This window comes from Sinohyriopsis cumingii, chromosome 8 (assembly GCF_028554795.1).
Source record: "Sinohyriopsis cumingii isolate HCF-2022 chromosome 8, ASM2855479v2, whole genome shotgun sequence".
In the NCBI taxonomy this organism is placed as follows: domain Eukaryota; kingdom Metazoa; phylum Mollusca; class Bivalvia; order Unionida; family Unionidae; genus Sinohyriopsis; species Sinohyriopsis cumingii.
Window position 1 is genome coordinate 69,843,673 of NC_142968.1, and position 27,110 is coordinate 69,870,782.

A 27,110-nucleotide genomic window follows, 5' to 3' on the forward strand; every position below is an offset into this window, starting at 1 on the left:
TAAAAGCATCCTGGCTTGAACGAAAATTCCAGCACACACACACACACACACACACACACACACCGACCGTCCATGAATTCAGATGGTAAGTCATTTACCAAGTTATGCGATGTACCCCGTAAATAATTAGCTGATCAAATTAACATCAGCTAAAATAAAATATTCATATTTTGTATACACGTTATACAATAACCTAATCGAAGATGTGTAGTCAATGCTAGTAGAGTGCGAAACCAAATAGTTTGAATCTGTGTGTGTGTGATACGAACATACGGATTGAGCAGCTGTATCGAACCCCATATCAAGCATTAAGATCAAACAGATCAAATAAAAGACTGAAACACAATGTATCAACTAAGTATCAACTATGTCAGATAGAAATTATAAGTATTATCATGTGTATCACAGAGTTATCCAGCAAGCAAAATAAAGAGACAAATGTACGAATGAGTTATCTATAGATAACGCCAACAAGTTAAGGAATATATAACAAGTGTCTGGCACATACAAACATCACTTTTGATTCTACCCATCGTTTGTCCATAGTAAGGCCACGTACCAGGTAGGGCAGTTGTTCCCAACCCCAAGTTCTCGACAAAAATAAGGGTCGCGACGACGTTCTAGAGGGTCGTGGGGGTCGACAGGATTATTTTGAGGATGGTAAAACGTATCAAAACGTGGAAATGGTGTCGTGATGCTCAGAATTTTTTTTTTAAGTTAGGGCCAATAAAGCTGGGAGCCACTGGGGTAAGGGATGACCATGTCTCAATTCTCCCTTCAGTGGGAGACTTAATGGCCTGAACAATCCCTCACTTTGCAACTAAGGAACGAAGAAACCACATAACATTACAGTTGTATTCAGATTGGTCTTATTTGTTGTGTGTACATCTATTGATGCTTTATGTGTATACTGGTAACTTACATATTCTTCATTTCCATATATTTCAGTTTATGTTGATGTGTTCCATCTGTGTTTGTTATTAATCACATAACGGTGGAAATAACGCTGAACGATCTACCTAACTACCAAGAATCTTCTATTTGTTCTAGTATTACTTACCCCATCAACAATTCTTTAGTAGTAGTAGTTGTAGTGGAAGTGGTTGCATTGTTGTTGCTACACGTATAATGCAACCAAAACTTTGACGCATACGTGGTTTGCACTCCTTCAGCTAATGTTTTTAAGATTGTTTATTTTTGTGCGCTGACATAGTATTCTTAGTAATAAGGATCTAAAAAAAATGCAAGATACACATATACTAAATTCGCTGCTTTGACGTGTGAAATTACAAGAGTTGCAAAAGAAAGAAAGAAAGAAAGAAAGAAAGAAAGAAAATGAATTTAGGCACTTCACATTTCGTTAATATTATGACATTCTGCATTTATTAAATAGGGTAGCTAGCCGTTTTGACTTTATTGTGATTATTGGTTTACAACACATCAGCTTGTAACGTAACAAATGTGCGACTAAAATACGCTATACCAATATGTTGTGTACTCGACCATGTTCAGTGAGGTCGCATCTTTTAATAGATTGAACCACGTATGTGAACATGGTAAGCTTTAACTTTAAAAAGTAAATAAAACAAGCAATTCTATATCATGTTATTTAAAGAATTCATAAATGTAATCAGCGTTATGGCTGCTCCTTGTTCACGTGTTTTAACCGTATTTAGGGGAAAGTATTTTAAGGGGCTTGTGATGTCAATTAGAGATCAATTGACGGACGAATTGATCAACTTATTAATAAATATGGATATAAATTATTAACGTTTTAATCGCTGGTCCTTAAAACCAATGTGTAAAGATACAAACTTCCATGTTCGCATTGTTTATGATGAAATATAGTTTAAATTGCGTTTTTTAAATAGTTTTATTTCTCTTTATGTCTTGGAAATTGGATACCATTTTCAAATCAGGTAAGAGCTTCTTTACGAAGTAATAGCAAGTGGAAGAGGTGAATAATTTTCACATTATTTAATAAAATACAAATTCTAATTTATAGAACGGTAAATGAGGCGATGATGCGGTAGGATTAAAATGCGCTTTCTGTTTAAAATTGCATCGAAAATCTTGTAAGAGATCATGTATTTCTCTGATTTCCATGCAACTCATATTTATTTAATAGTTACTGTCAACCTATTGTAACGAAACAACCGGTGACGAGTCTAACATCGAGCTTTTTGACTGGTATATTTCGTTAGACACTTTGTATATTCCTGGTAAATTTAACTGCGCATTGCATGTATCTAACTTGGTAACAACACTTCACTTATAATGCAGAACTGTGATATTTACCACATAATTAAACAGTCATATATGTGTTTGTATGCAATGTGTAAGAGGACTGTGTATATATTTTCAGATAAAGAAAGCATCCTTCCGTACAAGATTTCAGAGGATGGTGGCCACTACAGGTAACGCTGCTTGCATTGCTGGAGAAAAAGAAAGATTGATTATGTAAAACAAAAATCATAAAAGTTGACCAGTGTATTCCCCTAGTAGTTCAACCCTTTGCAAAAATTTAGAAACGTGTATACGGTTTACGATAAACAAACAATAAGATTTAGTTCAAAGTATTAAAATCTCGCCCTTCTGCCTTGTTTATTGGTTAGGCTTACTGAGCGGGTACCATGCTCCAATTGTTATGTCTTCATTTACTGTACGTCGGAATGAATTCGGTTTGTGAGATATCTCTTTGCTGAATGTATCTGACAGTTTAGATTAAACATTCACTTGATCGTCTTTATATTTTCTGCCACTACGCATGTGTGGATGATTTTAAAAAGTATCGATAAATAAATGCAACCGGACGTACTACGCATATGTGTAGGACTACTAGGGTAGGATTTATAATCGGAAAGAAACCATGCGATGGCTTTACAAACTTATAAAATGTTGCTATGAAATGTTCTGTTAATACGCATGAAAAGTAATTCAGCATTATGTGCAATGCTGTGCAATGTACGCTACAAATAATTCTCGTCAAAGTCCGTTATTTTTCATAGCGATGCCACACATTTGATGTAAAAGTCATACATTCGTTAGAAAAAAATTAACAGAAATATCATACTAAATATTGCTCTAAACAGACATGTAGAAACAAAATTTAATTAAAACAAGTAATTTGTACTTTTCTGACAGCCACGTGCATATACTGTTATTTTTCTACACGTGATTCACGCGTGTAAACGTTTGTGAGCAGTAAACTACAGCAAACCATTTACAGACGTTGCATACAGAGTATCCCCTTTGTAACTCAGTTCTGTCTGGTTCATCTCAGTATCTACTCTAGAAACTTCAAAAAGTTTAAAACACAGCTGCTTGGATCATACTTTGAGTACCACGATCAGAGCACACATCCCGCCGCTCTGTACCCTACACTGGCTATACATTAGATCCAGAATCAAACACAAAATTTGTTCTCTGTGCTACGTTTCACTGTCGGACTCTAGTGAAACATACCTATCCGACCTCACCCATGTGTACACACCCTCAATATACTTACGCTCCTCTTCTGACAATAGTATACTCATTATTCTCACTATGAAAGCAAAGTCATATGGACAGCGTTCTTTTGCATACCAGGGCCCAGCAACGTGGAATGAATTCCCCACTGAACTTAGACGCAATGACACAGTGATCACATTCAATAGGGCTCTCAAAACTCACTTATTTCGACTGCAAGATCAAACTTAAAGACCTAATAATGTTTCCTAACTTAAATATTCTCAGCATGCTTTTTATTTTTTGATGTTTTTCTAATTTCATGGTGTTCGTTTTTGCAATAATATTATTATATATTTTTTTATCTTATAGGTGTTGTCTAATGTAAAGCGCTTAGAGCTTCTAAAGATTAGGCGTTATACAAAGTCCTCAATATTATTATTTATAGTGCCAGTGTTGTATATGTTACAGAAAATAATTAATGTGCCAATTTCGTAATAAAATACTTTAAGTTGAGTATTGAGACAACTTATATCCCAACATGCCGTCAGCTCTCTCGTGTCTTTCTTATCCTTTGCCTGCTCATTAACATTAAGCATTTATTAACAAATCACACAAAGGAAGGAATATGCTTGACTTTTTTCTTTTCATTTGTAATATTTGCAGAATGTCCCGAGTTTACCACGATTACTGCAAACACATCGTTTATAACAATTCAAAATATTGCTGAACTCATCCCAAACGTCTTCAACCGGTCTGTTGGTACAAAGATAACTGTGTCCTGCGTTGATGGATACAAGCTTATTGGAAACAAGTACATCGAGTGTCTGAGTACGGGGAGATGGAATACCACAATCCCTGCTTGCAAGCGTAAGTCGAAATTGAGGGATATTGATTCCATTGTGTAATTTCCACTACATCATGTACATTATTTTTACGCAAGACAATACAAGTGCCATACATTACCTACAAACAGGTTTTTGATTGAAACAAAATTATATGAATATGTGTGATTTGGATTTTTAAGGTAAGTTTATCAATTTCTCAGTCATATCGCTACGATATCTGCAGTGTGGCAGTTTAAAGTGATGTCTAGCACTTTTGCATCGTCCCACAAATATGTAACATGATGTCCCACCCGGTCACTTTATCCTGACACCAGACCGACTACCTGTCCTAACACTAACCTCCTAATGATGAGCGTCTAGCGAGACAGCCGTAAGTAGTATTTTTAAAAGCCTTAGGTATGACTCGGCCGGGGCTCGAAACAGCGACCTCCCAAAAAAATACACGCAAGTTTAATAGCTTTGTGTACATCTGTTGACTATTGATTATTGTGACCTCAAAGCATGCGAAGCAACTGATTGGTTATCATATTGTTGGAACAAACAGACCTGGTATAAAATGACGCCCGACTAGTGATTTTTGTTTCAAAACGCGGGTGGTGGGTTGTGTCACCTAGTGGTCGCGCAGATGTTAAAAATCCTAACATTCTAATATTTCTCTAGGTTCCGTTTACAGGACTTGTTTTACTGCATTCCTGATTTTTCCCCCGCAAAAGTATATACAAGCCTGAGATGATATATATATATATATATATTGATCAAGAAAAAGGCATATACTAAACCTACAATTATCGATGTATATCACATGGATCAATTTCTTCTTCAGGAATGTTTCATCTCGTTTACTGGCTTTATCTTCGCTAATATCAAAATTTAAGGATAATATCTTTTCCGAATGCAATTCCGGAAGTCTGATTTTCTTACGAAGATGTTTAGATTGGGAACAACGTGTTTGGGCCCATAATATTAACATATCAACAAACCGTTTTGGACAATATATGTTTTTATTTTATTATAAATTATAGCATTCCATTGTTATTGTTTAATCTGTGGTTAATGCCAAAACGTCAAATCAAAAGCTTTTTTAAGAAAGACAAACTTTCCAAAATGACACCATCTATAGTATTTGATTCCGTATAGCACAAACTATCTTACATTCGTCTCCCGCATATATATCTTACATTACCCCTCTTAATTTGCGTTAATTGATTTTGGCAAGGTTCTGCTTCTTATATTGGCTATGATGGCTATAAGGAATATGTTTAGCAATGTAAGTGGTCCGAATATTTTTAAAACAATAATCTCAAGGTCTGTCCCTCTTTAAAAATAAATTAGTTATCCCCACCACTTTGTGTTCATGTCTGTTTCCATTTTCTAAATCCGCATTTAACTGAATTTGTCAAAAAGAGCCCGGTATCTCTCTAACAAAACATAAAGAAAATTACACTAACGACGTCACTCGCTGCTTTCTTCCACTGTGCTTTTTAGGTAATAAAATGTCTTCAAGTAAATTAATTTAACTCTTCATTCCATCAGTAGATATATTCCTCATCTGTAATTTGTCAGCTAATTTCCTTTGCTTAAGTTGTTAATCTGTTTAAAGAAGGGTGATCAGATAATTATATATAATTGTTATGTATATATTCAAGTATAAAAAATGGCCCAATATAATTTGCCAATTTTCTTTGAATTTTATGGGGGGATATCCTTTAACGACAATTTATTCAGATGACGACGTTTGTCTAGATTACATTAAATAAGAAACGTATATGGACAATTGGTCTTCTAAACGCAATCGCCTGATTAACGAAGCTCGGTTAAAAGTTACGAATGCAATATAAACTCATTCCTTGAATAAATTATAAATTATAAATTTATGTAATGAATCATACCCCACAATTTACAAACCAGATCATTTTAATTTAGGTGTAAAGAACGGCAGGTATCTCAGGTAACTTGGAAAGCTAAGGTACTACAAATTGTGCATCCCAATCTGAGTAAGTTATTGGACAGTAATTTAATAATAATTTGTTACGTACAATGCCCTATTTTAGCGATCACAACAACGTATCATAGAACCATTTCATCTGATATGAACAATGCCCTATTTCAGCAAGCTCTACTACTTGTAACAAACCCATTTCATCCGATACAGGACATTCTAACAGTTTCGAAGGTTGGTACACGCATATAGATGACTGATTCATATTAGTTACAATTTATGAATGTGCCAATAGTGTATGTCGGATCTGTCAGTTCATTTTAACAATATGGTAACGTCCTTCCATGATGAGAAATGATTGGTATCAGCGCTGCTCAAAACGTTTTTCAAAGGTCGTCGAATTTGCAACAAACCTTATTTAAAGTAAAGTGCAGGGCCGGATGATCCATAAGGCAGAGTGGGCAAAGTTGCCAGGGGCCCCAAGGATTAGGGAGCCCAGTATAGTATCGTCTAATTTCATAGACAGGGACCCCGGGGCTCAAGGGGCCCCGTATATTATCGTCTGATTTCACAGGGAGTGTTCTTTATACGTACTCTAACCACATCTATGGACATGGCCTGATAGCTATGGGCCCCTGTGTTGGCTGTGCTCAGGGCCCCAAAAGACGTAAGTCCGGCCCTAGTCAGGTGGAAATTAAGAGAAGATTGTAAGATAATCCAAATGGCTGTTAGACATACAAAAACCGTCACCCCTGTCTGTATGACTGTTTAACAAGAAACACCAAACATCCAAGTTTGTACTATTTGAATACAGTAGGGATTCAATGAACTCGTACACTAACGTGGTATGGACAGTTCTTATTACCTTTTCCCCAAAAGCGCACCGTAACATTTGCAGATCAATATATACAAATCATTCGCTTTTGTTTCATATCATTTCCTTGTTATTGTCGCCTGGGAGCACAGTTATTAGTCCAACTCATTGGTGTCCGCTTGGAAGCTTTTAAATTTAACACTGTACTTTTATAACTATTTTACAAAGCAAATTTATGTTACAGAGAAATTACCGTGCACCAGATTTCACGTTTTTGACAATTCCGCTGACAAATATGACACGATGTCATGAAGCCTTTTGTGACGAGCGTTTCCAGCAGCAGGGACGGCGCATAGACCATTTCATAGAGTGTCCATTTTGCAAAAGAAAGGATTCAACTAAAATTTGAAGAAAAATATTAATAACATTAATCATGGAGTATCCATTTACGCAATAAAGCCTGGCAATGGCCCATCTTTTTTCTGTAATTGGACCAAAAATGAAAAATGAAAATTCTATGAATTGAGTGCGTCTAGATTATTTTCTTTAATGGACACCTTTTTGTGGTCACACCGTGCCTGTTGATGTTATTTAATCAATTCTTTTTATCAAGACCTACACGATACCGTGACCGAACATCATGTATATTTATTGTAATCAATCCGTGTGAGGTAGATTGCGCTTTTTAAACAAATTTTCTAAATTTAATCATGTGCATATCTCCTAAACACCAACTCTACTAGGGGGGCCGCGAGTGGCCGAGTGGTCTAAAACGCTCTTCGTTACGGATCACTGCCATCTCACCTCTGTATGCAAGGGTTTGAGTCTCGGGTTCGGCCAGTATGGGTATGTGGAAAGCTTGCCAATAGCTTCTCGTGGGTCGATGGTTCTTTCTGATGTTTTCACCGGTTCTTCCTCCACCATTAATGCTGGCCGCCATGTATAGCCTACCTTGTGCTGAAAAATGGCGTTAAACCCCACAACAACAACCAACTCTGATGAATATTTCACAGAGTATGTATATCAACTCCGTTAAACACAACTGAAATATTACAGTTATCTCTGATCACTTTTGGTATTTGTGAATAACATATATAACATCGGTATTTTTCTGTCTGCCTCTGAAAAATATTCTAGCTGTATTTGATTGTTTGTCCAGCATTTAATCATCATACACTACTAGATTATTAATAAATCCATCGAGACCGTCATCACTATCGGTGATAAAATCAACAATATCGTCACCATTTTCACTCAACAAGTTTGCATTGTCATAAAAATGTTTTAGTACATCGTAGCATCGCTGATCATTTGTGGATGGTACCACTAAATATAATTTATCCCACTTGAACCATCTCATTAGCAGATTAAGTAATAATTGCGTTTTACCAGATCCAGACGGACCTATTATAATTGCTCTGATAAAATTTGGTACCGCTTAAATAATGTTTGACTGGCTCTTGCTTTCGAGTCGCTGAAAAATCAATGACATCCATATTGTACAAATATAATAAATAATATCGATTTATATTGTGTTCGATGCAGAGCATCCACCCACCAGTGGATTAACAACAATAATAACAAACAAACAAAAATGCGTGCACTTGAAGGCAAGTGTGTGAAATGTGGTACAAAAAGAATACATTTATCTGCCTTGACAAGTCAAGGAAAACATGTCGCTGCTTCATTAGGAAAATTACTTCATGAGCTAAATACCCAGTGGAAAAAAAACATCTTACAGGATATAATTAATGTGGTGCTGGAACCCGACTTGATATCCGACTTGACGAACGAGACCAACCAAGACCTGGAGAGTGTCCAATAAATGCGATTGAGCAAGCGTGCCACGTTCATGTTGTGGCGTATACAAATAAGGATTTACAACAACGACATATTGCAGATGTGAAGGTGATTCACTCATTAAATTCCACCCCAAAAACATCTCTCAGAGAAAAACATCCTATCTTCCTTGTAAATTCTGCGATGAACGGTAAAGTAGTATTAGAGGCCGGTAAATAATCAACCGATTATTAAAATAAAGGAATCTATTTATTATAGCCCAAAATAATATTGGAGGGATAGATCAACGATTAGTAAACTTGCTGAGGCAGCAAATGTTATACTTTCTGTTGCTAGAAATTAGTTAGCACGACAGGCAATATGGCAAGTTTATTTGCCACCACCTAAACAAATTCATTATGCACATGTTCATGTCAGCGCTCCCAATAAAGTTCATCAAGCGGATATTTTAATTTTACCACACGATACTATTAAAACCGGTAGACGACAATCACGCAAATACAAATACGCGTTGACTGTCGATGATAGTACAGGTAGGTATAAAAAGCAGAACCACTATCGACTAAAGCAACAACTGAAGTTTCATCTGCGCTTGAACGAATTTATCAACGTGGTGGGCTACGATGGCCACAGTTGCTACATGTTGATCCTGGAAAGGACGTTCTTGGTGCAGTGTCATCTCTAATGTAAAAACATAACGTCAAAATTAGACTAGGACATTCCGCAATCCATCATTATCAGGCGATTGTTGAACGATTTAATCGAACACTTCCTGAGCGGTTATTAGGATATCAGTATGCGCAGGAAATACCCCAGAACAAAGTACAACAGATCTCGTGAATACGTTGCAAGACTACCAAGTGTAAAAGCGGCGTTAAATAATGAAATTACGCGTGCAATCTCCATGAAACCCATTAATGCGATCACAAAAATCATATACTAATACAACAACATGAATCCTTATCAAAACAACCAGTACTAGGTAATGTGACTGTAAGATATTTATATGGACCTGGTGAACTAGAAGGTAGTTAAAAAAAAGAACAACTGCTTTAATTTGAAGTATGACGACACATAACATTTCCAGCAATTTAAGATCCACAGGCTGACCTGCAATCTACAGATTAGAATCAACTGCTCCTTATCGTGGATTTGTACATGAATAATTGCAAGTAATTCCTGAGGATACACAATTACCACCGAAATCACATTTGTGAACTGGCGCCGCTCGACGTCGATTACATTCAAGACAGATCAGCATTACATTTTCGAGTATGTGACCAAGACTACTAAACGATCTGTCTACGATAAACTGTCTGGGATTGTCATTTGAATATTGAGACAACATTACTGTGTTACAGCTCGCACAATCATTAATCTGTCGTTGTTTCAATGTCACGATGAATTCAGCATCGTAATCAAAGTCACGTTTATTTTTGTCGCACTATTTTTAATTTGTTTCTTATTATATCATCTCCATCAACTCCGTTGTTGTTGCCGGTAATGGTTTCCTGAGTTTTATTATTATTTTCTGTGAAGTCTATAATAACCCTCAGCAGCTGAAATATTCTTCTGACTCGATACACTGCGAGAAAAACTAAACTTGACCACTCAATACGATCACCAACACTCCATATATTAGTACCCGAAATAGTTAATCCTTGTGACGAATGAATATTTTTGGCGTATCCTAGCGTCCATGGTGTTTTTCTATTGCTAATGCACTTTCAACAACATTGATAGGAACTAAAATAACATCATATAACACAAGACTTTGTTTATCACCGGAACCTGGAATTCACAGTCGATATCTTCCCGTCGAGTATCTGCTGGTCGATAACACAACGGCATTGGTAATTCCCTACACTTTTCTTTAGTTAACAAATATAATTGTTGTTGAAGTGTTTCACGAACTATTTGTCTACTTGCAACTATTACATCAGCTGGTTTCCACATATTCCAGAAATCATTCATTTTAGTTTCTGGAATTACTGTACGTATTACTTCGCACTGAGTATTATTTGGTTGTAGTCTAATTAATGTTTTAAGCTCTTTTAATATTTATCAAGCGCTCTATAATCATCATTTATGTCTTCATAATAATCAATGAAATTTCTCAACCATTCATGCGGAGATGGTCCAACAAAAGGTGGCGGTTGACTGTGATTGCCGCACATTATTACAGCTGTAGCTTTTCTCAACAACCAATCAAGAAATATTTTTAATGTTTCCAGTGACACCGTACATATTTTGTCCCAAATAATAATCTTTGGAATATAGTTTTTACCATTCGTTAGGAGTCCATATGTCTCCTTTTCATCCAAACATTACAATGATAAGTATGATATTTTATTCCTCGCTCTTTCCTTTCTCTGGCAGGTTGATGAGCTGGAGTTCACATAACCATATTAACAAAGTTTCAACGAAATAATTCAATCGCACGCCTTGTTTTACCAGAACTACATGGTCCGTGTAGATAAACGGATCAATGTCTGGCCACAGGATCAAATACAGATAGTGCAGATGACAGTTCAATATTTGATCATTTTCGCGTTAAATATTTTTTATTTCAAATTTCAACGTCTGCAGATTCAGAATAACTAAGTATCATTTCTTGTTTTATTTTCCATTCTCCTCACGATGCATTAGCGCTGATACGTAACTATTCCAACAATCCTTTATTTTTTATTGATATAAATAGAATCCGTGGAGAATGTAACTGCGGTATCAGCAAATATGTTTATCATCGATAAAACATTTACCGAAACATACGCCAACATTGTAGATCTTAAATGAGTAAACTTCGGTGACTCACCATCAGTAGAAATATCAATTTTACTTAATTTAGTTATATCTGATAAATAAGTATTACTTCGATTTGTAAATGTATTTCTCTTTGTTGTATCAGCAATTATACAATCTTGTTCAGCATCATCTATAATTAATCTTGTACAATGTCGTTTATGATTATACGATTCTCCATGCGTAAATGTATCAATTAATATTCTGCCAAGACCTTTTGCTAGTTTGTTTTCATAGTCAATCTCGTCAGGATTTTCATCATCAGAATATTTTTTGTTGTTGTGGCAACCAAACATGTTTCTGCGAACTATATGATATAATTCATTAGTCTACAGTTGCTGATTCAAATATTTCTGAATCAAGCATATAACGTTAAAAAAACTATTGGTGATCACCTATTGTCAGAAAAAATGTTTGCCAAACCAGACTTAACAAATCAGATGACGATTTTTGGCAAAATGAAATGATTTAATTCGTGCAAATCCAGTCAAGTCAAAACCTGGTTATGTTCCGTGTAATGCAATTCTGGTCAGCTTGTTTGGTGGATATCCAAATCTATTAAAATACTCAGAACATTATCCTATTCCGAGAAAATATCCAGGAAAACATGCAACCATATCAATTGAAAAAAAAAAAACATCTTTATAATCATATTTGGTGTTCCATAATCCGCCATGCCCGTATTCGATACAACAGCGCTGAACATCTTTAAGAAATTCAAATCGCGTTGGTTTCCATAAATGTTCCTTCTGAGCAAAGTAAGTACCAACTGACAAAACTGTAAAACGGTTACTCGGTAATTGCTCAACTTTAACATTATCAAGTGTATATTTCAATGCAAGATTTTTCATTTAATCGTGGAGAGATTATGTGCGATAAATATCTCCATTACGTCGTATAAACTGATCATAGTTTCCATCAACGGAACTTGGAACAGCCACACATACACATGATCGCTTTTACTGATATTTCTGACAAAATCAAACATATCACCGCTATAGAAATTAACAGTTCGAATTGGTGGAAATATTGTCACCGCTGAAGTCCACACATGCGCATCATGATCGATAATATTTATTGGAGCTCCTTTCAATTTATATTTCGACACGTTCAAAATTTCTCCAGTTATTGTTCTTACCATTATTTAAAATGTTAGTATTTTCCCAATGCAGCAACACCATTTATTGTTGCTCCTGTATATTTAACTGATATTGCCCACTCATTTATTTTTAGACGTTGTAAATCCGTAACACTGTTTCCACATATCGCATTTGTAAAATGCTATGTAATTCGTTCAGCAACATAAATCATTCTTTTCTAACTTTTTGAGCAAAATCTCATCGGCATTAAATTACAAGAATTAAGATCTTCATTTATTTGATATATTGCATAAATAACCGCAGTTACAGGATATGCTCGTTCATAATACGGCCTATCAATTTCAGTCAGTTTCCTGGTCCGGATTTTTTATTCAACCTAATAGAATCTCCGTTATAAAGGACGGGATCACGTGTATAACGTATACTCTAATCATCGCCTTCCTCTGCAGGTAACGATACAATTAATTTATTCTCAAAAAATACGTTCGATTATCGAGATAATTAATAATTCTCGCTGCTCGATCATCGTCATTGCTGCATCAATAATACCTTTACCAACGTCGTGTATAACTCTAAACGTTGACCATACATGAGTTGCACCATCGTCGAGAAATACTTTCTTGGCAAAGCCAATACGATCAATAAAATGTTTATCCGTTGATTTATCTAATACCTTTAATATCGACAATTGATTTATTCGATCAAGATCAAATATGTAAACAACATCGTCTAGTTCAAATAAAAAAGATTTATTCATATAATATTTAAACAAGTAACATCTAATTAATACATTTTTTTATATTATTATAATGACCGAGCTAAACAAGTAAATGTAAATGGTTCTTAATTGGTTCCACATGTTATCATAGCAATGGAAAAAGAATATGTAAAACACCCAATAATTAAGGAATATGAAGCGTCTTGTGATGTAATTATTAGAAATTGTAGATTAAAATGACAAATTGGTTTTATTATTAATTCTGGTTATCTTGTGCTCAGGACTAGAAATAATTACCTTTCTCACAAATTTATTTATGAATCCTTTAATGGACTAATAGGAAAAGGTTTTGTAATTGATTATATTAATTAAAATCCAAGAGATTATGCTATATCTAAATTAAGAGTTGTAATTATGGCAAAACTGGTACATTTAAGAAAAAATAACAGACCAGTCTTTGCAGTAGATGAAATCGACGAAATTAATTTTCAGTCAATATACGCGGCCGCTAAATAGTTCGATATTAAGCCATGTCTGGTAACATACGCTACCGACGGCAGATCTTCCTTGGCATTTAAAAAAAAAAAAAGATAGTGGATATCGTTTTACTGCGTTTGATAATTAACTCGTTACATTTGCACACGCAAAAATCAACATCAGTGCTGCAGATTTTTTCTTCTTTCATGTTATAACTAATTAATTATGTTGTTTTTGTCATACAAAGTTGATGTAAAATCAGTCAAAAGTACTCGTGTGTTCACCATTTTATTCAAATTTATCGAAGAAAACAACCCTCATTTCAAAATCTTGAAGGGTAAATATTGTAGCAAAACCACCAGTCATAATATATATATGTGTATCAAAGTTATATGTTATGATAGAGCAGTTATTTATTCATTCCGAGGAGTATATCTTGGATAGGGAAAGTGTACAGTTACTATAATAATAATAATAATTTTTTATACTTTCCCATATCATAAAATATATATGTATGTCTAAGTAAACTATTGTGATAGAGTAGTTATTTAATTTTTCTTGTACCTTTATCGTTGATAGGGAAGGTATATAATTACTGTTATAATAATAATATTTTACATTTGTTTATTATAAGATCGTTGACTAAATTGTTTAGTTCTTCGCTGCTAAATCCAGTAAATTTTAATGATAATAATTGTTCTTCGGTTATTTTATAATGATTGAGAAATAACGGGCTTTTGTATAATTATCAACAAATTCATCACCAAGGCGAACCATATTTACAATGACAGTTTTATTGATATAATTAAGGTCTGGTCTAACTTGCTGTATATCTTGTATTGTTTAAGTGATCTGTTATTTGAAATCATCATTGTTCTGTTGTGTAGCGTTGGAAAGTAAATTTTGTAGTTTGCTGATCGACTCTCTAAACTCAGATCTAACGGGTCTAAATATAATTTGATAAATTTTTCATCGACGATCGGATTCATTTTATCGTCATGGGTATATATGTGTTCAACTATTTCAGGAATTAATTCACCATCAGAAGCATGATATCTAATCATAATAACATGTGATGTCCACGGATTTTTTCCTCGATATTCTGGAAGCTTCAAAAATATTTTCTCGTCTGTGGAGAAATCTACACGTTGAGGTTCTAGTGGTCCTTGATAAACAGTTGTTATTTCAGGCCATCATAATACGGTTCGGATTAACGATATATATATATATATATATATATATATATATATATATATATATATATATATATATATATATATATATATATATATATATATAGACTGAATAATCTAACGAATATATTTATTTCGATATATATATATATATATATATATATATATATATATATATATATATATATATATATATATATCGACTGAATAATCTAATGAATATATTTATTTCGCCACTGATAATGTTGGTTCGTGAATAGTGAAAGCAATTTTAGATTATCTTAGATTTTTTATTTCTGCGTTGGAATTCATCGTTGATTTTTTCGATTTGATTATTTCCTGTGGGAATACTAACAACTTGCCAGTCTGTTGTTACACCGGGTATATTTTCATACGAAAATGCCAGTGCATCTTTTGCTGGTAATCCACCAAACGATTTTGACCTAATATTTCTCCAACTATAATATACTTGTAATTGTGCAAGTGCTATTTGTTTCGCTGCAGTTGGAAAATTGACGTTAAATTCAGGATTCGTTGAGCTTGGTGATATGATTGTGGTTTTCAACGGAGTTGTATTACCACGTTAACATCTTTCATGAAGGAAATATGCTCTTCGTTAAAGGACTATATTGAATAAGGGCCATTTTCTGCCCCCGTTTTTATGGGGGGAAAAAAAAATTCTTGTAAATATCACAACTCTGTGCCTTATTGTATTATTCGATGTATGAATCAACCTATTCTGCATTAAATATGCACATAAATTTCTTTTTCATACCAAAATACCACCTTTGAACATGGTTTGGTATGGGAAATTTAAGAGAAAATGCTACATTTGAGCAACTTGAAACTAGAAATAAGATATAAGCGCAGGCTTGATCAGACAAGGTATCTACACTGATTGATTAATTTTTATTAAAATTTTTAGGTTCTCGTGATAACTCATGTGTTCATGTTTGCGCTAATCACTAAAAATTAAAAAATTCTTGAATTTTGCTGCCTATGTGTCAATGTCGTTGTTTTCCCTGTTGCACCGTACCTGCCGAAGTATCGCTACGCGTGAGCAATTAGACCCGCATTTCTAGAGTGCGCTATATTATTTCCTTCATTATTATATTAGAAAAATTCCGGGAATAATAACGATTGAGATTTTATAAAAATAATGTTATCCATTCTTTTTTTTTTCTTCACTCTATCTAAATTGCATTGGAAACAAGATTTTTCGAAGAGGCGCTGAAGGCGCATTTGGAACTATATATAAACAAAGACTAAGTGGATTAATCATTAAATGTAATTGTATATTTACGTTGCCAATTGTTGGCGAAAGGATGCTTTAAATAATATGGTAAGTACATATATATTTATTTTATACATTAATAACAAGGGTTTTTCTTCAGTTCCATCACGATACCGTTTGTTAACTCATAATTACAGCGCAATTCCGTACATGTCATCTAAATGAATCTGTCAATTTTCTGCTGGAAATAACGTTTACAACCTGCCTACTTTTTCATTAAATATTGTTAACTGTGTCCTTGTTCATATAGTAACAATAGCAATTCTTTAAAATTCTATCATTAAATGTGCAAACAGCTACTAATAGTCTGCTGTTCTATAAAGCAGCTTGGAAAAACTGTCATATGCATGATATACGTATATCGTTACTAATGTTCCAGTAGCTCAAACGGTTGATCAGTTATGCCGGAAACCAATCGCACCAAGTTCAAATCCTGCACGCTGCAAATGTTAATTTTTTTTTTCTTTTCTTTTTAAGAATTAATATTTATAATATCAATAGCTGTGAATTTATTTTGAAATAATAATTAGGAAACAGCTCAGCAAAACCACCAAAAACTAATGCACAATTGATGTGATTTTTGTGATGTGATTTTGATTTTTAACGTAGCTTTAACAATTTTTCAGTCATATCGCTACGATGTCTGCAATGTGGCAGTTTATAGTGATGTCTAGCACTGGGGCATCATGCCGCAGACATGTAGCATGATGTCCCACCCAGTCACATTATCCTGACACCGGACCGACCAGTCCTAACACTAACCTCTTAATGCTGAGCGCCAAGCGAGGCAGCTGTTAGTACCGTTTTTGTAAGTCTTTGGTATGACTCGGCCGGGGATCGAACCCACGACCTCCCGCATCCGAGGCGGACGCTCTAACCACTAGGCCACCGAAGCGGTAATGCACAATTGAAAAATCAATTTAATTTTTATTTCAGGCAAGGTGACATTTTTATCAATATGTTATTCATCTAAAATCGAACATTACAAGGGTGGCCAATCATGTCAGCTTCAGAAAAAAATGGTAGTGGAACCCATGTTGTGAAGCGGTTATTCGTCCACATTTAGATAGTATAACTTTCATACAAGTATATTTACATTCAATTTTTTCATACTGAATTTTTATCATATTTTCTGATACTCTCGTCCATAACAAGAATAATCGTTTAAAGAATGACATAATTTTTTTTAACTTGCTTACTACACTAATGATGTTTTTAACAATCGCTAAAAAAGTTAACAATTGCTAAAATTATAAACTGTCCAAACAGTGGGAACAATGTCCATAGTCCCGATGGAAGCCAATTAATTATGATTTTGTAACTGAAAATAATATTTGCATTACTTCTGTGCCAAAATACCTATTAGTTCAATATACTTATCTAATTACTGCATATTTATTGCAATGACATTATGTCTTTATTTCATTAAATGAGCACCTCAAAACTTTCTAAACTTACTAATTCAGGTATAATAAAACAAAAAACTAAAATGCCATAAAATTTTCAGGTGAAAATCTTTTATTCAAAGTATAACTTGCTTGAATAAAAGTAATATCACTAATACTACTACTAGTAATAATAAATAATAACAGCAGTAGTAAATTAATAACAAAATGTAGCCCACATACCTTTTTTTGTACGGGAAATAAACAATGGGGAGGGGGTACTTACTAACCATAAAACATATATAGCATAAAATATATTCAGACCAAAGTGATTTTGAAGTAAAAAATTTTGGCCTCTGTTATACGTCATAACTGATTACACAATATAACTATTATATAAAACATGAATTATGACAATTAATACATACTAAGCTAAGTTGTTTATTTTTATATACTCTACATACAATCTGTTTCAAGCTACATCACTACAAGAACTGTGTGGGTGAAGTTGTAGGCTTCGAGTACCAATATATAATCAATATGATTGCCTAAGTGAATAGTTGCAAAATAATGAAAAGTAACCATAAATGAGTGTTATATAAGACTTTATGTCATATGTGACAGTTTATTAAATGGTCTAAAATCAAAATGTTCAATTAATTTCTACACAAATCTGAAATGCCTAAAGCATATCAATGTTTCTGGTGCTACAAAAGGGTAAAACCATCAGCTAGAACAAAAGTACTTACAGGCATTCTAGAAAAGCATACAGAGGAATTATTGCAAAGGCCTGTAATGCAAGATGATGTTGTTTGCTCTAGTTGCCGTAGTACATATTACAGAAATCTGTCAGTCACCATGATCCAGATTTTCAGCTACCAACTACTTCAAGTGCTGCTTTAAAAAGCGCACAAACAATTCAACTACAAATTCCATCAACACCAAGAACACAGACGTTGTGTTGTATATAAAATACCACATGGGCATCGAAATCATCTTGTTAATGTCCCAATCTGTGCCATTACCCAGTCTTTTGTAGAGTGTGGTATATTTATAAATTCATACAGTAGATGTTGCAAATTTCATTTGGAAAACTCATACTTTAGTAATGAAGCCTTACAATCTATCGGTGCAACAAAAGAGTTTGAAGACTTTTCAAGAACAGACATTACCTCACTTTTACAAAATGTGCGTGAGTTAATTAAAACAAAGTCATATTTTAACTTTGATGTTCCTTCTTCCCTGTCTGATGATGACTAATTCCATCTTACTGGCTTGAAAAGAGATAAATTCCTGGAAGTGTCTCCTTTCTTGAATACACTGCGTAATACACATGGTAGATGCACAAGTAAAACAGTGGAAGTTTTTTGATAAAGTAGTGCCAAATACACTTGTTCCTCATATAGGTGATTTCCTTAGAATTATCTATGCATTAATGAATAAATTTTGACCACCCCTGGCCAACATGGATCCATCAACTGCTGAGACCGCAAGAAGGATGGTTGAAAAAGCAAAGGAACCGAACAGTGTTCAAATCCTGGTTCAAGAGAACAACTTGCTAAATAAGCGCAATATCTACTTTAAGATGGATGCATCCACTGATGAACTGACTGATTTCCCCAGGCTCTCAGTTGATTACCTGCGTTACATCAGTATGGGCATTTATCAAGTCAAACAGGCTCCAAGCTATACAAATGAACATCTCACAGATGAGGGGCTTTATGATGTTATGGTATGCATGGATTTTCCAGGCCTGTTACATGCAAAAGATCCAGTCTCGCCATTCCAGAAAGAAAACACATTCACTGTGGATCCAATACAAGCCTAACGATTACACGGATTTCATCAAAGGATGGTACTGACCCTGCAAGGTTGGTGCTCGGGTTGTACGGTGTTGTGCATACGTCAAATGTCATATGGTTTCTGGGCTGCAAAAGATGAGAAAACGATGAGTTGACAAAGAGAAAATCACTAACTTGTCATCTTAAGGATGCATCATTTATTCTAGAATGTGAAAATAACAACGGTAAATCAAATGAGGAGTGATTGCTACACCGCGACCAATACCCTCATCAATAATAATCTGGTACCGTTTATATATGTGTGTGTGTGTGTGTGTGTGTGTGTGTGTGTGTGTGTGTGTAAAAATATATTTTTATAATCTGAATTGTCATCCATATCAAGATGTTTATATTATTATGGCATGTCATTTGGGTGATAATGAGAAAGCGAGAATGATAATACATTCCACATTTAAATGAATATAAGGTATATTTTTAAGACATGCTCTTCAATTATTTTGACTTTTATGTTTATGTTTTACTGACTAGTTTGTTTTTCAATACTTTTTACCTTTGATGACTGCTCAGTCATGGCACTGGTTCGGTCTATAGAAAATGGCAAAGGTGTAGCTGACTACATCCAAGTTTCTTGTGATGTGTTGCCTGTATAATAAGCATTGGAAATAGTGTTACTGTATAATTTGTGGCCACCTCCCTTGGTGTCTTTATGAGGGGTCAAAGGTTAAATGGCAAGTACAGAAACAGTTTATCTTCTCACCCTTGTGATAGCAGGTGTATATCACTCTCATTATGTAATGTTGTGGTTGGATTGATGTGGATGTTACAAGCATCAGGATTTGTGAATAATTGTGTTTAACTACTAACGTTAGGTACAAATTATTTATTCAGTGCATTTCATTTGAAATACTATTGTGCTTCACTGACATATTAATAAAGTGTGTTCTCGCCATTATAGATGTCACAGCTAAAACATAACAGTGAGATGCATTTTTGGGGTGTGGTTTGGGTGGCCCATTTATCCATTACCATTCATGTTTTACAAAAGTATGCAAAAATTACAAAAGTGTTAGTGTAAGGCATATTATATATTGCTTGGCATTCACATTAAAATGCGAACATACTGGTCCCTGTTAATGCCTAAATATATTAATAGCATTCAATAATATTAAACAATAATTCAAATAAATCAATAACATGAAACATCGTTACATAATGTTAATCAATATTTCATGTTGGAATATTTTTTTATTATTTTATGGTTAAGTACCTTTTTTGTCAATGTAATTTAGGTGTAGTATATAGTGGGCATATACGTTATAATATATATGATTTTGTCTAAGATAAATCCATATGGAATAGTTTTAGAAATAAAATTTTATTTGCAGAGCTTTATAACCTAAAAATAATAAAAATGCATATTGCAAAATTTAAAACTGAGTGAATAGTTCTTGACAAAGCAGTATCTGTGAGAAGTAAATGGAAAAGATGACTACTTTTCATGTCTTTTTTTAAAGTGTTTTGACAACCTGTAACCATGGCAACGAATTTGCTATTAGTTTTGGTTAACTGCTACCGTTAGGTAATGTGTGTTTTGTGAGTGCATTTCTTTTTTCAGCTGTTTCGTCGTCTCTTGCTTGCATAGATTTATTTTTAACACGTCCCTGAACCTCCAGTTATATAAAAAGCCTTACGGCGAGATATTCGCAATATTTTTGCGTAGGAATACGGAGAACACTTCGGCCTACACGTATTATAGTTCTTACAATATTTTGGCACAAAAATTGCCTTTGAAACCACTGTAAACTTATAAAAGTCAATGAGATAATGTGACTAGCTTTCCTTTAATGGTATATATGAACACATATTCATATAGCGTTATTTTATTCGTTAAAATGTTTCTATACGTTTTTGAATTTCTTCATTGCCCCCACCGAGGGCCCCAGTTTTGAGTCTACAAAGAATTGAATCTATGCTTACATGTGCATAGGAGGAGGAGGAGAGAGGGAGATTATAGTCGTATATAGTTATTTTAAACGATGAAAAGGTAGAAAAATACTTACTTTGACTCGTTTTTCATCGAAGTTTATGTGCAAACTTGTCCCTAAAAATTCTTTAAAGCTGCTTTCATTCCATGAATCCCCGAATCTTGCACGATGTAAATCACCATCTTTGCGGACTCTTAAGTGCTGGTAAATAGCATTTGCAAAACGAATAATAACATGATTGTTTCCATTAGTTCGTTATAGGTACATGTTCTTTATAAACGTGTACATCCTCTCATTTCACAGACAACAGCATGCAGTTAGTGAAGTGCAGCATTCCCGCGCTGGTTTAAAAATAGACGCAAAAGGTCTAGAGAGTACAAAACATATAGTCTGTTTCTTGCTTGTACTCTGTAATACCATTAGTTCTAAAACATATTTCACATTTCAGAAGTTCATTAAAAGTGCTGAACCAATAGTTTATTTTTTGTCTTATTAATGTCCATATATCTTTACGGATGAATATATAGTTTATAACTAGATTACAGTTTGACTATAGACTACCTCAAGGGGTGTGGGAGACAATTTATTGATTTTTTCTTCTAAAAATAGAAACACAGTAGTGTACGTGTTATATAGCATGAAAATATAAAGATAAAAGTACATAAATACATAAAGAACACTTATCACTTCCATTTAAGGTAAGAAACCCATGTATTCGGTGAAGAAGTGAACATATAGGCCCCTGTTAACGCCTCCTTTACGGTCATATTCAATAATATCAAACAATCATTTAAATAATTTAATAATATTAAATATCATTTAATAATATTAAACAATATTTTATTGAGGAACAGTTTACTGAGGAACAGTTTTTGTATTGTATGATTAAGTACCTTTTTATCAACGTATTTTGGAAAGTTTTCAGTAGATGTATAAGTTCGATATTCTATTTTTGTCAACAATGGACCATTTTGGAATAGTTTTAGAAACTAAACTTGATATATATACAGCTTTATAACCTCTAAAATAATAATAAAAATGCATATTGCAAATTTGAAACTGAGTGAATAGCTCATGGAAAAGCAGTATCTATGAGAAGTAAATGGAAAAGATGACTGCTATCAAGTATTTTCTGATAGTGTTTTGACACCCTGTAACCATGGCAACGGACACATGAACACAAAACTGATATCAGAAATAACTGTTAACCACCTCATATGTACTTTATACATAATATAAGGACATTTGGAGAGGGGGCAGAAAATGGCCCTTATTCAATATAGTCCTTTATCATTCAATTCAGTTTTGACTCTTGCTTGTTTTAGTTCTGATTCTGGTATACGATCCTTTATATCACGTATTTCAGCACGAGCTTTGTCAATATCCTTAAGTATATCTCGCATTGGTTGAGCAGCAGCTATTTCACATGGATGTTTTCGTAGACTCTTTTTGGGTTTTTTTTATAGTTCGTTCTGCTATTTTTCTAGTTTCTTCAGCGGTTTGCTCCAACATAGGAAGAAGATCTTTGGTAGCCTTTGCAACTCCTTCTGTGAGCCTTAGTGACATATTTAAATAATTATTCTGCACCTTCTGCAAATTCCACCTGAGACTCCTGATGAGCTTGTAATATTTGTTTGACAGAATCACGGACTGGAAGATATTTTTTAATTGTCTCTGATCGCTCTCGAGCTAAACTAGCTGTGTAAGATTGCATAGTTGGCATGCAGTTACACATTATTATTTTATGCCATTAAATGATTTACTTACTCACACACTACACAGCAGCAGGGACATAAGAGTCCAATAGCGAAAAACATCTAGACACAGCCAAAGCATAGAATTTTCATTTTTGGTCCAATTAGAGAAAAAAGATGGGTCGTTACAAGGCTTTATTGCGTAAATGGATGCTCCAGAATCAATGTTATTAACATGGGGTTTTTTTTCAGTCAAACCCTTTTTTTAAAAATGGACATCTCCGGGAAATGGTTTGTTCTCCGTCGTTGCTACTGGTTCCTGTTGTTCTGGTGGTCGTCTCAAATTCGCTATACACTTATATAATCCCAAGAGTGCGGAATATCTGCAATATTACTAAACTGATGGGATAATTGCAAAGTACGTAAGATAACGTTACGTCGGATTGAACTGCAAGCCGTTTCTCTAAACGTCAGTAATAACTAACAACTGGTATGCAGTGAGACCTGATTGGTTTCCTGTCTGCGATAACGACCAAAGTTTTGGCATTGGTAAACTTAACGTTAGCTGCCTTTAGCGCTTGACTCATATGCATTGCCCGGGATCTTCCTCCACCCATTTTAGTTACCGCCACGTATATAGTCAATTGTGTATGAACTTGAATAAAAGTTAGTTTATCACTTACCTACATTATCACTTACATGGATTATCGCTTACCTTGTCCGAACATTTTGCTACAGTAGCATTGGTCGTGGTCGTCTTTATATGTGTGTGTGTGTGTGTGTGTGTGTGTGTGTGTGTGTGTGATTTGGATTTTTTAACGTAGCTTTAAAACATTTTCAGTCATATCGCTACGATGTCTGCAGTGTGACAGTTTATAGTTACGTCTTGCACTGGGGCATCATGTCGCAGACATGTAGTATGATAACCCACCCAGTCACATTATCCTCACACCAGGCCGACCGATCCTAACACTTTCATTAATCGCTCCACTGATTGCGCGAACACAGCACTGACACTCAGATGGTTCTTGTCCACAAATATGTTAACGAAGAAAGAATTTAAGCAGGCAACTGGCAGAAAATTGTTCTAACAATGGAATGTAAAGTATAATTGTTTATATTCCCTGATCTTATTTTTCAGAAACAGCAACTTAAGTTTGAACTACAACTTTTGTTTACAGTCCAGTGATTGACTTAATGTCCTTCATTTTAGTTCGCATATTGTATCCTTATGTAGAGTTAACTGTAAGGCCAATGTAGGCAATATCCTATGGAGGGGGAGGGAGCTGATTTTCACACATGCATTATATATATATATATATATATATATATATATATATATATATATATATATATATATATATATATATATATATATATATATATATATAGTACTGTTGATATTCCTGCAGTAGTATCTTTTAAAAGAATTGGTTGAAACAAATTTAGGCAAACACATTATCTGCTGCAAGCTATTCGGAAAATGAATCGAACATGCCCAGTTTAAAATGACAACGTCACTTTCGCTCAATGGCTCTCCTTACAGAATTTCGTTTAAAAACGGCTATTTCAAAACATTTTTTTGTGCAGGTTAATAAAACATTAATAACACATTTAACTAGATAAAAGAGCTGAGTATTTGTACTAATTAATCCACAATATAATCTCACTTACGGTGAATCCGTGACATCAGACCTGCATCTTACTTTTCGTCCCTTTCCGTCCCTTTCCGTCATCATAAGATTATGCATCGCTTTTATTTCTTAAAGTATTTTTAATATAGAGTTTTTTTCATGTCCCATTGTAGGGGGGCGGGGCAGATATATATCGACATGTTTAGAGCATGATAAGCAAAGCGAAAAGAAAATTTAGTACCTGTGACTTTTTTAATTGAACAATAAACGTATGAAAAAGGTATTGGTCTTTTTAAAATTAAATCTATTAATCAATTCTTTACTTCAGACTTTAAAACAATTAAAGTTTTGATTATACTGATGGCTGTTTAATACGGATTCATCTTCTATAACACTATAAACAAGGAATAATAAATAGATAAATAAATAAATAATAATAAAAAATACATTTTTTAAAAATAAATAAATAATATTAGTTTAAAAAATATTTAATCAATTAAATTAAATGGGGCGAATATTTTGAACTATCGTTTAACTATCATTTTTAAATCAGGTTTTGTAGTATTGCCATAAAACGGGTAATATTTTATCGTCGCATAAATATATGTTTCTTTGCATTTATTCAACAACTGACATTTAGCGGATTTTTGTTTAGAACTTTTAATTAGCTGGACTGCATGATTTGTTTACGAGATTCAGCTTAGTTTCTGTTCAAGTATTCTCATAAAAGTTAATCGAAACCTATCCGATGTCTAAAAGGTAAGCGTTATTGGCATTGATTATGAGGTTGGCTTATCTTTTATATCCGTTTACACTTTTTATTCAACATTCAAGTCTCAATACCGTTTTTAATTTATCCTGGGTGTGGCTGGTCGTCGCTGCTTGCTCCGTTTTTTTCTTTCTTTATTTTTTTTTTTTTTTGTTGGGGTGGGTGGGGGGTCAATGGCATTAGCAATGTACAAATGTACAAGTTTATTCTAACATGTTTCACAATGGGCAAACCTTACTCATTGTTTCTACTTTGGCATATCGTCTTCACCTTCGGATTTTCCTTTTTCCTAAACACATACAGTATTTCGTTTGCTTCGTATGCAGTTTTCTATAATTCCACTAATCATTCGCACCACCTGAGCTATTTTTGCGAGAAAACAATGCTTGGGATGTATGCTGACGATGCAACGTACAGAAAAAATCTCAGAAAACTTATTTGCAAAAAGATACATTGGGATTGACCGAGATGTAACAAATGAAAAAATAGTTCGATGCATTTATTTCCTTTCCAGGTTGACGCTTCCTTAATGAATAGCCGAAGTATTCTGAATGACAGCTATCATTATAATTCTCGACATGATTCGTATGATTGGCCTCAAAGTTACAAATATATTATCTCCCCTTCCCCTTCTGTTTTACCTCTTTCTAACGTGTGTTATGTGTTATTTTGTGTACTTCTTTCCCACTAGGAGCGCAGTGCGTCTGAGTGGCCTAAAGTGCTCACCCTTACTGATCACTGCAACTCACTGATGACGGCGTGGGTTCGAGTCTCGGGCTCAGCCAATATCGGTATGTGAGAAAGCTTGCCGGTAGCTTCTCAACAACAACTATTCCCACTAATGCGACATTCAAAAATAACTTTGAAACAAATAAATTGATAACTTAATTGCAATCATTTTATACCACCTATGTGTAGATAAGTATTTATTGTACGTTTGTAAATTTTAAATTGTTAAGTAATAAAGGGATAGACAGGTTTAATTTTGCAAACAGATTTGAGAAAGGAGTCCAGTGGTTATAAACATAACGAATTGATGAAAACCCGTATTAAATTTTATAACAATGAAATTTTCTGTAGGCTTTAAATACTGATGTTTTAATTCAGCATGATCACACAAGGATAGGAACTGTGTAAAGTTATATTCGTTACAGGTAAAAGAAAAAAGCTCCACTACTCAATATTGTTCTTGTGGAGTGTATCATGTTGGTTGTAGCATCTGTGACAGCAACCTCGCCGTTCATCGAGCTAATGCAATCGCTTGCTAAAAAGAAAAATGTTTCAGCAGGAGACACATACAGACATTGCTCGTTAAAATTTACTGTGGGGGGGGGGGGCTTCACTATAGATATTGATATAAAAAAAGCCAGAACAAATCCATAATTTAAGATCAGTGCACATTGGTCAAA

The 27,110-nt window shown here is 34.2% G+C and overlaps 1 protein-coding gene across 1 annotated transcript in view; it reads left to right on the forward strand.

Moving 5' to 3' along the window:
- Window positions 1-2,381: 2,381 nt before the first annotated feature.
- LOC149793772 (uncharacterized) overlaps window positions 2,382-27,110 on the forward strand; it is a 70,299-nt gene continuing 45,570 nt past the window's right edge. The window contains exons 1-2 of the mRNA XM_089967762.1: window positions 2,382-2,417; window positions 4,114-4,317. Coding sequence (XP_089823888.1) covers window positions 2,402-2,417; window positions 4,114-4,317 — 220 coding nt within the window. The 5' untranslated portion in view covers window positions 2,382-2,401. The remainder of the gene's footprint in view (window positions 2,418-4,113; window positions 4,318-27,110) is intronic.